Source organism: Notothenia rossii (genome assembly GCF_949606895.1).
Source record: "Notothenia rossii genome assembly, chromosome: 1".
NCBI lineage: Eukaryota > Metazoa > Chordata > Actinopteri > Perciformes > Nototheniidae > Notothenia > Notothenia rossii.
The window spans coordinates 78,077,836-78,090,240 of NC_136912.1; the positions used below are offsets into that span (position 1 = coordinate 78,077,836).

General features: G+C 41.3%; 1 protein-coding gene across 2 annotated transcripts; it reads right to left on the minus strand.

The window, feature by feature from the left end:
* Positions 1-1,314: 1,314 nt before the first annotated feature.
* Positions 1,315-10,330, minus strand: nr2f6b (nuclear receptor subfamily 2, group F, member 6b). 2 transcript variants are annotated; one of them, XM_079652436.1, is made up of 5 exons: positions 8,551-10,330; positions 7,540-7,634; positions 4,944-5,269; positions 3,735-3,981; positions 1,315-3,505 (listed from the first exon to the last, which is right to left on the minus strand). In XM_079652436.1, the coding sequence occupies exons 1-5, from the start codon at positions 8,817-8,819 to the stop codon at positions 3,231-3,233; spliced, it is 1,212 nt and encodes a 403-aa protein (XP_079508562.1). In that variant the 5' UTR covers positions 8,820-10,330; the 3' UTR covers positions 1,315-3,230. The 2 variants fall into 2 exon arrangements, with proteins under 2 accessions (XP_079508562.1, XP_079508561.1); XM_079652435.1 differs by having other exon boundaries at positions 4,944-5,272; positions 8,551-10,329.
* Between the last annotated feature and the right edge of the window lie 2,075 nt (positions 10,331-12,405).

The window sequence follows — 12,405 nt, forward strand, 5'->3', positions numbered from 1 at the left end:
ACTATCAATTCAACTACTCAAGAGAAAGCAGAGTGAAAGACTGAAATGACTTTATACTTTTTTTACTTATATATTTTTGTAGCAGTTTCACCTTCATCTGTAATTTATTTAAAGGTCACCTATTATGCAAAATCCACTTTTTCATGTCTTTTATACATCATCATGTGTCCCCTCTGTGTAAAGAGATTCTGAAAGTTTCAGGACAAAAGATTAGTTCTCTTTTTATATCCTGATCCATTTATATAAAAACATTACATTATATTGCATTTAGCTGACGCTTTTATCCAAAGCGACTTACAATATGTGCGTTCGACCAACAAGATACAAACTTGAAGAAAACAGAATCATATAAGTACATCAGGTTTCATAGAGCTAAAACATTTCAAGTGCTGCTCAACTGGCTTTAGATAAGTCCGTCCTTTATTAGTATAAGTGCTTTGTTAGTAATTCAATCACTCGAAGTGGAGTCCAAAGAGATGAGTTTTCAGTCTGCGTCGGAAGATGTGTAAGCTTTCTGCCTTACTGATGTCAATGGGGAGCAAAACCTGTCTGAAAATGAGCTGATCAGATTTTGGCCACTTTATGATGTCATAATGATTTTTTGGCTTGTGTAACCCTTAACCAATAACCAACCAAGGTAACCCCCCCCCCTCATCTAAAGTAACAGACAGAGAATCAGCACTTTTGAAACAGGGCTGAAACAGAGGGGATTATGGGATGCTACAATGATCTGTTTGGTGTTCGGAGCCAAACACTTCAGAGACATGTTTAGTATATATCTGAAGCCTGTAATATATTGATGAAAAACAGTATAATAGGGCACCTTTAAAAATGTTATCAGCTGGGTGAGGTTCCCCTGTTCCTCTTTTTTTTGTCCGTTATCCATCTGGCGGCCGGTATCAGTGTCCTTATCCCAATCGAGGGTCAAAGGGCAGAAGGTGTGGTGTGCTGCACAGATTGGAAAGCCCCTTATAACGATTTTCAATTTGTAATATTGGAATTCAAAAACACAATTCACTTGTATGTGTAATGTTAAGCTACGTCAAATAACAGAAAATTGAGCGTCAACTAACAATGCATTTAATCTGTTGTTGGTTTTTTAGTTGAACTAATAATTATATTTCAATTATAACAAAACAAAAGCACAAGCTCCACATATTGAAAGGCTGGAGCCAATATTTTGCTTGTATACTCAATTACACAAATCACATAATCTATTAATTACTTTCAATAAAAAAATCTTGCCATGTGTTTCTGATTTTTACGAATGTGTGCAGTTTTTCATGTCTCAGAAACTCAAGTCATCCACAAAAGGAATGGGCATACTTTTATTTCTCGTAATGCAAAAATAACCAGTCATATTTTAGATTTGGCGTGGTCATAGAAACATGCTTCTTTTTAAAGTAAAGCTACACAATCAAATCACCATTGTTTATATTCCAACAAAAAACACAAAGTGATTGAAGGACAGCACAAAGAGCTGTTAATGTTGGTTGACCGCACCAGGGATCATTGTTGCCTTTTTTTTTTACGTGTAATACAAAAATGTATACCAAAACAATTTCCCCCCCCATTCGCTTTAGTTTCAGTCATTCATTTGGCAAAAACAAGTGTCACATTGAGCTGCACTTCATGCCAATAACAACCATGAATGTGACTACTTAGTACCCTTTATCTCAGTACCACAAACACCATAACCTTAACAACACTTACAAAACAAGTACCTTGCACAAGCATAATAATGAACTGGAGTGACCTCTGTCCACTTTAGGCCATGTTTTAACACACTACTTTTAAAGTAGACCACAACTTAGAAAGAAATGAAAAAGAGTATATTGAACTCTCGCGGTCTTCTTACATTAAGCATAACATCTCAAAACATTTTCAAATATATTTTGGCTAAGTCTGATGGTCAGACAAGTAGGGGATTATTTGTGTTTATTGTTGAAGATGCCTTGATCCCTTTATATTTATCTTTAGCACATGAATATATAATATTTGTCTTGTATAAAACATGAGGTAATAATGTAATAAAGAGAGATGTGACAGTGAGGATCCAGGGTGTGTCTGAATACATTCACCTCCACTTCTTGTGGCGACATACGACATTAATGTATAATAAATAGCAAAGGAATAGCTCAACATGTAGGTAACACATGGTTATTTACTTTCTTGCAGAGAGAATAGTAAACATGGAGCTAAAGCCAAAAAACAGTAAGCTAACCTCCAGCACCTCCAAAACTCACTGATTAAGTTAAAGATCATTTGTTGAATCTGCTCAAATAATAATATGTCAAATCACCAATTCTCAATTTTAAGGGGAAATATTTTTCTGATAGGAGAATACAACATGTAGATGAAAGAGCATCAGGGGGTTGGAGGGGTTAATTGTTTCTCTTTGAGCAGAGCCAGGCTAGCTGCACCAGAATATCTGCTAAGCTACCTAGCTGCTGGCTGTAGCTTCATATTTATCATAGAGATACGTAAGTGCAATCAATCCTCTCATCTAAATCTGCGAGGAATTAAATAAGCGCATTTTCTCAAAATGTTGAACTATTTCTTTACAGAAGTATATACAATACTTTACAGTAAAGTAAAATATACAATGCCAATGCCGCTTCTTTGTTTTAATGCTGTAGAAAGTTGAAACTGCGGTTTTTACAAACACATTTGGTAACAAAGTCTGCTCACTTAAAAAAACCTGACACAACTTGATCTGTGCGAAACGTCCCGGATATAGAACTCTGCCTGTAGAAATGTCACTATGGCTTCATTTTGGCTTTTAAAAAACAGAGCAGAGGGCAAACACAGAGCCTGGGTTCAAACTGAGTCTCTCCTTAGGGGTGATGTTGGATGAGGTAGTTCAGGCACATGGCCTCAAGATAGAGTCTGCGTTTCACTGAAAGCCTTGTGTTTTTATCCAGAATAAAACAGAGAGATCAGATGGAGGCCAGAGCAAAACTGACAAGTGCTGCAAACATATATATATATAAATATATGGTAAAGGATATTTACACATTTGTGGTTCTCTGAAAGCAGCTTGTTGGTGTGACTTTCACCAAAATTTAGAGATACTGTGGCAAAAAGCTGACCTTTAAACTCACAAGCAAAGACCTTACGCGTCTAAGTTTGTATTCATAACATTCAGTTTGTCCTTTATATGTAATCTTTGTGAACTCTGAACCCTCCCAATCTGATCTCAGTCTATCTCACTCTGGAATCACAAGGGCTCACTGTCCCGGTACGTAGGGCCAGCTGATGGAGCTCCCTGATAGCTGCATGTCTCGGATCAGCGTCTCGATGGGGGTCTTGCCCACCAGCCGCATGAAGAAGAGCTGGGAGATGAGGTTGGCAGGCACGGCGCGCAGAGCTGGAAGGCGCAGCAGTAATCGGCCGAAGCGCTGGGGCTGGTTTGGGTACTGCAACCTCTCGTACTCAGTAAGGGCGACCTGGGCCTTCTCCTGCAGGGACTCCACATGGGATGGGTCAGTCAGACCACATGCGTCTGTGAGGCAGAGAAAGAAAGATCAACATTCTGACATTTATTAGCACTCTTTTCTGTTAGCCCTGTTGTTGCATATTGTACACTTGTGGCTTATTTACCCCTCTGGACATTTCAATATGAAATATGTTTTGGCCTTTTATAAAGACACCTGGGATCCGAGAACAGCAGACATCCAGTTACATCAAATAACATCCCTCATTATATAACCTTGTCACAAAATGTGACTTACCAGGTGAAAAGAGTGCAATGGCTTTGAGGCAGCTGTACTCGGCGGAGTCCACTTGCAGTCGGTTCAGCTTGTCCACCTGGTCCTGGAACACCCTGACCTGATCCATGAAGGACACCACGCGCTCAGCAGACATGGGAGAGGAGTGGAACCCGGCAGCTGCCAGCAGAGGAGCCATGTGTAGAGGCAGAGCAGACTGAGCTGCGTTCAGGATGAAGAGCTCGCTCCAGCTCAGCCTCAGCAGAGCCACCTGCAGGGTTTGTTGAAATACAGTTACTTAGAGTAATGTGACAAGATAGAACAACTGTTTTCTAGAAACCAAAAGATGTTTTAACTTTAACTGGAAAAAAGGGCAATGGAAGGCTGCTCAAAGCCAGAGTTCCTACTTATAATAAGGCCACATTCTTTAAAAACAGTATACTTAATGAACCGTTTTTTGTATTAGATTGCTGAGAGTAGTATGTGCACTTGCTTAAGGAACATTGGGAATTTCCAACCTCAAGCTTGGACTGGAATTCAGTATTTATAGCACACAAAGCGGGAAACCCTATTTTAACATTTGTATTTACATACAGGACATCATTGCAGTGAGTGGTATCCTACAGTAAGTTGTTACATGCTGCAGTAATATACTCATATATAAGAGGAGACAACGCCAATATTTTATGCGGTAAATATGGCGCCAAACAGTCCACATTGGTTGGCCGTTTATCAGCTTAAGAGAAATGTGGAATTTGAAATGATTTACTTATCTTGTATTGACCCTTGACAGGTATGTAGTATGTGTATATTATGTGGGAAATACATTGAACTCTGCTTCGCATCAATATATGCATTTATTTGGTGGTGTCGAGACAAAGCTAGCTAACGGTTTGGCTAACGGTTTGGCTAACGTTAGCTGAAAGTAGCTAACACATTACACAAGCTTACTGCACTTATGAGCTTGATAGTTTGTACAACGTGGAGACAATAGACCTAAACTATATTTATGTTAAAACAAAGTCTTCTCACTTCATATAAGGGAAAATATAGAAGCCTAAAGATCACAAATGGTGGGTTTGTGATCTTGAACTTTGGGCTAGTTTTATGGTTTAACGTCAGGCTGTAAAGATTGGCCCGTGTTATATTAAAATGTTGGCTTATGATTTTCAAGTTGTAACATTTGCCCCTGAATCTGTAGGGCTAGCCCATGCACTGAATGTGCTGACTCACCTGCTCTGAGACTGGCAGTTCTGGGAAGTATGGGATGTTTCTGGCCCACTCGATGGTGCTGAAGAGGAGCCGGGCGGCCAGCTCACAGATGCTGTCGATGCCCATAACGGAGGCTCCGCTCGCAGATGCCTGCATCTGTGGCTGACCGTACGGTGTCACGTACCGGCTGCTGGGGTACGGCTCGGCCCGGAGGAGCTGGGAGATGAGCTCGGAGACCTGCTGCCCGTTGAAGTAGTCCGCCCCGATGTGACCCGGCCCTCCTCCTCCAGCTGCTAGGGTGTTGGGACTGATACCTGAGTGAGCAGGAGGGATTCGACCCCTCTGGACTGCTGCAGAAAGAGAGGGAGGAGAGGCAACACAATTAAGGTTAGCTCCACGGTCTAAACATCATTTATTATAAATAATGACATTTAATGGATTGTGCAGCCTTGGTGGAGGTACTATGTGTGCTGTCTGAGCCAAACGCCCCCATCATTGAAGTGTTTTTTGGTTCTCTTTTGGTTCAATCACTCAGTAGATTACAGTTTTATGTTTCAATTGTTTTTTCAAGGTTGTACAAAATGGACTTACATTTCTAAGGTAACATAACCAAAAGGTTTATTCATAGTTCAAACTAAGCCCTCTATTTAGCATTCTGACATGGTTTTTATTTATTTCATTTAGCTTACAGGTGAGGAAATGTTCTTGACCCATTAAAAAAAACGTTCTATATCAAATGTTCTGAAAATCTTAATCTTACATGCATGTTAATCATCTGGCACCTGGGTGCTTTAATAGAAGTTGACACCCAAAAAGGACCACATCAAAATAAGAAAATCCAGAGTGAGTTCAGGGTCTCAGCAGAGACAAAGCCACACACTTCTAGTGGGTCACAAATGTAGGTTGAGAGGGATTCTTTTTGTGTGAAGATCATTATTAAAAACAGTTATCATTTTGCCTTTAAAGCAATGAGCATTTGCTTCCTTTACTGGGTTAAAGGTATAATAGACGTTTCAAGGTAATGTGGAAACAGTGCAGCCTGCGTCACGGCCGCGGTCAGCATGGTTCATTAATAACCAGGCTCAATATAACCCCTGGCACAGTGTCACCTCAGTGCACGGATGTATGGGACAGCGTCTCGTGGTGTCCTCTGACACTGACTGAAATACAAGTTCTGTGATAGGCGACTAGAATACAATTACAAATGTTTTTAAAATAGTTTGTGATGTGATAATGAGGGTAGGATTGCTGGAATGAAAATAATTACTCCAGGGGAACTGGGAACCATCTCGTATTACAACTAATCAACTGAGAGAAATTAAGCAAATCATAACTGTAATTAAATGTGTGTATAAATATAAAGACACTTACATACATATAGACAGACAACACAGAGGCTGGAGCAGTGTGAATGTGTTAACTGGTTGTTTTTTCTGTTATGCAAATCAAACATGGTTGCTTCCCCCTCCCTGAACCTCAGCAGCTGCAGGGAGTCGAGCTCTGGGGTGAAAACATGCTTTGGTTGACAGTATAAATATTGTGCTTGGATCGCTGGTAAATGTCAGATGCTGTTTCTGATGAGGTTAGCGGTTTCTCTGCGGATGACCCATTCTGATATTTATGTATTTGTGTTTGTGCTTTGCTGATAGGTGTTTGTACATTAATCAGGGTGTTGGTGTTAAAGGACAGGATATAAATAATTTAAACCTCAGTGCTGGAAAATGACGGCGTACATTTAATCAAAGTCATGATTTGAGATACTTGTACAACACTTGTGTGTTCCTATAGGCACCTTTATATTTGATTTCAGGGAAAATTTGATAGGTTTGCTTTTGCTTTGCACTACATTTGTTTGACAGCTGCAGTTGCTTTGAAGATCAATGTATTATATAATATTAATATATGAATAATATCATAAATATGATAAATACATTATCAGGACAAAACTAATCAACATTATATGCAATACTAGTAAAATAAAATGAAATTTGTTCCACCTTGTCCAAATACAAAATTAAATTGCTTAATCATAATAATTATAAAATGGTCCATTTAACGAAGAAAGTGTTTGTTTTGATACTAATTTGTTTAAGTAAAATGTTGAATTCAGAACATACATTTAAATGTGTATATTTACACTTTTAAACTGTTGTAACCGTTTTGGCCAGTTTCGGTGTGTAATTAACTTTGAATTGATCCAGCAAATGGGCTAGCAGGCAGTTGCTTATTTACACATCCAGCAGTTATGAAACAACATCAATGTAACCAGTGTTCACTATGTTTAGCTCTGTTTGGGTCTCCATCAACTCCTATTTGTCTCTTAGCTGTTAAATGCCCCACTATGTTCGCCAGCTTATCTCTAACTGTTTCTGTCTGCTGTTTGCCAGGCGACGTACAGAGGGTTAACCAGATCTCTCCCTTTGCTCTTTCTGCTGGTGCTTGTGAAAACACGGCTAATGAGAGTGATCCAAAACAGTTAATTTGTGGGCTGTAAAACCAAAATGATGAGCTGAAAGACCTGAGAATCATCCTTTGACGCTTAAAAGGTTCACTTTTAGGGGTGAAAAAACTCCTTTTAAACACCTTGTTGTGCACATGTATGACAAAGCTTTGATACCTTCTTTGCGCATTCCCACGCGGAAACATTTCTTCAGACGACAGTATTGGCACTGGTTGCGGTGATGCTGGTCGATTTGGCATTCTCGATTTGATCTGAACAAGGGAAACAACAACAATAGATGAACACTTAATGTGTTGATCAAAACATATATGTTCCGTTTTTTTTTCTCTAGAAATATTTTAAAAAGGGAAATACATTTGCATTCACATAATTGGCTCCCCATTTCTCCCCCCCACTGACCCCTGACGAGTGAAATGTGCGAGCTGGCGTGGCCGAAAGGACATCAAGGCTGTGACCTTTGTAAATCATCGGCCTTACACGCCCTTGTGTTGCCTTTTACAGCAGGAACGAGGTCTGCCAACATTTCACAGAAAGACCTTTTTAGCCCTGAACGTGACGAACTGACTGCAAACACACCGTCCATTCAGGGTTAGTGCATTATTATGTGGAAGAAACATGTGGCTGAGAGTAGTCTTAGTGAGAGCAGAACATTGAGTTGCAACATTGTGTTGCTGTTGTGGAGAATAATGAGAATGTTACCCTTCTGAGGCAATCCATCCTCACATGACTGACCTTCAAGGCTTTCATTTCTTTTCCTTTTTTTCTCTCCACAGGCTCTTTGTGAGACATATCCAAGGTTGGAGCATATCACTCTGGAGTGAGAAATGGACTAATCGGCTGTGTCTTTTGAAAAGAAACCTGCCACATTTAGCACTTTAGAAGCCCCAAATAAACATGAATAAATTATTGACTACCCACTTCAATAAAGTAGATATAAACATATTACATTTAAGTGTTAATAATATATCATGTGTCAACAATAAAAACTTCTTTAATAGAAACATATTTTATGTTATTACTACTTTATTATATTTAATATTATTACCACTCATGGGTGCCCCAAGAAGGAGATAAGCTGTTAACATGAATACCTGCTTACTACCTTATAGAATGTTATAGACCATGTATCAATGTAAAGTTAAAAGTAACTGTTTGAGCAGCCCTTACCTGCAGGAGTAGTTGAGGTTTCGTCTGATGCTCCTCTTAAAGAAGCTCTTGCAGCCCTCGCAGGTGAACACGCCGTAATGCTTCCCACTGGACTTGTCCCCACACACCACACAGTCCACTACGCAAGCCTTGTCCTCGTCCCCGACATCCACATCGCTGCTCCCGGCCTGAGGCGAGCCCTCCTCTTCCTCCCTCCTCAGGTAAGCCTTCTCCCCCAGTCCATTAGTGTCACCGTTGGGGTTGCCCCATCCCCCGCTCACCATGGCCATATTCTCTGAGACACGCCGCCTTGTGAGTGGATCATGCACAGACCCACCCTGTCCCCCAGCTTCCAACCCGCCTCTAAGTCAAAAGACTGGTTACAGAGAAGAATAGTTGTCCAGGTTTGTGTGTAAAGAAGGATTTGTCCAAGAAGATCGAGAAACGGGATATAAAGTTGTCCCGGCCGCTCTGGTGTTGACCTTTCTCCCTTCTACCGTCTGGTTGTTACGACCTGGAAGTCCTTCCCTGTGCGGTTTGCTCTCTCTCTCTTCTTTAATCCCTCTGCTCTCTGTTCTTGTCTTTCACCCTTGTGTTCTCTGCCCTGACCTCCGATCAATGGCTCCCGAGCTCTGAGAAACTTCAGACACACATTGAGTGGTTCAGAGTTCAGGCATGAGAAAAGGGTGCAGCCTTGCTCTTTTCACTGAACACAATAAATTACACTTTGACTCCTCTCTTTCTTCCTCCCTCCCACTTTTTCTCTCCGTCTCTCCCCCCCCCCTGGAATAAGTAAAAAGAAAAACACCTCACCACCTTCTAATCATAGTGACAAGGGACAAAACAAGAGTCGCTCTCAAAGCGAAAAAGAAGCTCTGCGCTCGACTTTCTCCCAGAAGGACAAGCAAGTGGGAGGGAAATAAAACACAGCTCTCCTTCAGGCAGGGTTAAACTGCCCTGCCCTCTCCTCCAACTTATAAACTCGTCCAACCAGTTCCTGCCGTGCAGAGGTGTTATCTGCCGATCTGAGGCAGTTCTAGTCCAGACTCACTCTTGACTAGTCAGGGCTGTTTCAGAAGCAGAGGTGATAGTGATGAAAAGGATAAAAAGTATTTTGCTTTGGAAATGCTCAGTCATATGTCTCAAGAGAAATCAGACTTGTGAGGTTTTTGGAATTGGATTTGGTTCTTTCTTTGGTATTTAGAGAAGATATAAACACAGAGCCACTTCAGCTTTTATATATAAGAAGTATTTTGGTTTGGTGTGCTAGACAGAACGCCTTAAAGCTCCGACTGAGACAGACTCAACACTTAAAATAAGAAGTGACAATACACCTCTTTCCCTCCTGGAATATGTGGTATTTGCAGCAGATAAGTGCCAAATAAGTCCTCATCTGTTTCTGTGGGGAAATTATGTTTTCCTGTTGCTCATCCAACTCTTCAGAGTCTGCGGTGTCTGGGGCTCAAATGTCACAGAAAAAGCCAAAACAAAGCAGAGTTGAGAAATCTCCTCCTCTCGAAGCTGCACAGAGTGTTGTCTCCCGTGTTGTTCGTGCTTGTCCATCCAGCAGTAACATAGGCCAGGACCTCTCTGCATTCCCTGTCAGCAAGTCGGGGTGTTCTGTTGCACTCCGTACTGTTCTGCCTGTCCCTTTTTTCTTCTGTTCTGCCTTTCTGTCTGCTGGCCCCGGCAGGAATAAATTAGGCAAACAAGCGCAGGAAAAACTCGGTCATAGACCTTTTAGTGAAAGCCAGACGCTGCAGTGGAGAGATAGCTTCCTCTCCTCTCAATCCCCTCTCTGTGTCTCTGCCTCGCTCCCTCCTTTAGGGAGAGTGAACGTGTGTCTGTGTGCTGAGGGATTTTACACTGCTATTCAAGCCCTGCCGTTGCCATGGCACTGGATGCCTTATAAGGCCAGAGGAGTCAAAGAGCACAGAGTGGGCTGCAGCCACACACACACACACACACACACACACACACACACACACACACACACACAGAAAGAATGCCTGGCTGCCTGAATGGCTGCCTGTTTCCCCCCTGACCCCGGGCCATACTGGGAGCAAAGGGGGAGTTAACCCCAACACTGCCGTAAAACAAAGAGGGGGCCCTCTGGTCGACACACAGCGAGCGCATGGCACTCACACTCATGTTCTCCACTCCACTCTAATCCCAAAGAATTCCTCCAACTTTGTTGACCCAATAATAACAGAGAGGGCAGGCATGCTGTTGTTGAGCAACTTTGTCAAAAGGTTATTTGATACACCAGCGGCTTCTTTTCACACCTGCTGCACACACTCACAGGTCTGCGTGGAGGATGCCAGAGATCCTGGTGAACAACTGCATCCTGGATGGTCCTGGTTGAGTTATTATGTTTACATCTAAAGAAATAGAAGCTCATCTCCAGAAAGTGGTTAGACAGACTAGAAAAGGAGATATTCTGACAACCTTTTCAGTGTCACTTTAGGATCTACAACCACTCTGGACTATTTTAGCATTTCACAATGTATGTCCAATGTTCATGTGAACTCAGGAGGTACAGTAGTGTAGCTTATTCAGTGAGGTGGAAAGTATGGCTGCAGAGGTCAGGGTACTGGGGGAGCAGCCCACACAACCTTCATGCATAAGACCAGAGTTCACCACCCACCACGGACCCTCAATTCATTATTGTGTTTTATGAACTAAAAACCATAACCATATTGATTCTAACCTCAATCATCAGTTGTAACTGCCTTATCCCTTAAAAACATACATTTGACCTTAAAAAAAAATGTGTGCCCCGGCTCCTAATAGGGGGAATGGTGTCTCTCCAGCCCTGAACAGCTGTTTTTACATTATGTCCTTTTGTTAAGAGGGTATTACAATCTCTCTGGAGAAATGTCTAAGGTTTATCGGCACTAGTTGGTTTTTAGTGAAACTGGATCATATTTTGGGAGAAAAACATTTCAGATTTGCCCTCTGATCAACTCCAGCTGCTCTGCCTGACTATCTGTGATTCACAGTTCCCTAATGGGCAGAACGTTTTTTGTAAAACTAAAGTAATGCTCACGGCTAACTCCCGCTAACAGTAGCTGCTTTGTCAGAATCACGTAATTTCTGCAAAGATTATTTCAGCATTCTTTGGTCGTTACAAGTTAAGACAAAAAGAAATATACAAAGGACATTTTAAGGTGAGTGTCATATTTTGTCATTCAAATACAGTAGATAGCCTTGTAGTTGCACTGTATAGGCAAATTGCTGTTTGACCTAAATTAACAGCCTTTGAACTGTGAATAGTTATGTGAGAGGATACAAAGTAGTAGAGGCTACTGTGCGAGTAAAAATACTTTGGTTACTATTGTGATATCGCTTTCTATTAAAAATGAATCGGTGAAGCAGATCAAGGACATGCTTCTTGAGGTAGGATCGTTATTTAGAGTTGTCATTGAAATACAAGTTGTTGGCAGTCACCCATTCAGAATATATTAAAGGTGACCTATCATGCAAAATGCACTTTTGTACGTCTTTTATACATGAATATGTGTCCCCGGTGTAACTCACCAAGTGTCAGAAAACACAACCCTCCAATTTCAACTCCAACAATCAGGAGGAGACAGCCACGGACATTGCCGTTCGAAAGCGCTGGAGACGCTGTAGTACATATGCCAGGCCTGTAGATGGTGCCGTTCCCACAGAATCAGCCCATGCAAAGACTGTTAAATTGAGCGAAATGAGGAATGGCTAAAATGCATGATCTGTTTGGTATTTTGAAAAATAAAAGGTATAAATATGCCTTATATAGGTATGGTCCTACACTATATTATTCAAATATAACATGATAGGTCCACTTTAAGACACTGGGTTGCTGTTCCCAAAGAGATTATCGTTCAGGTCATG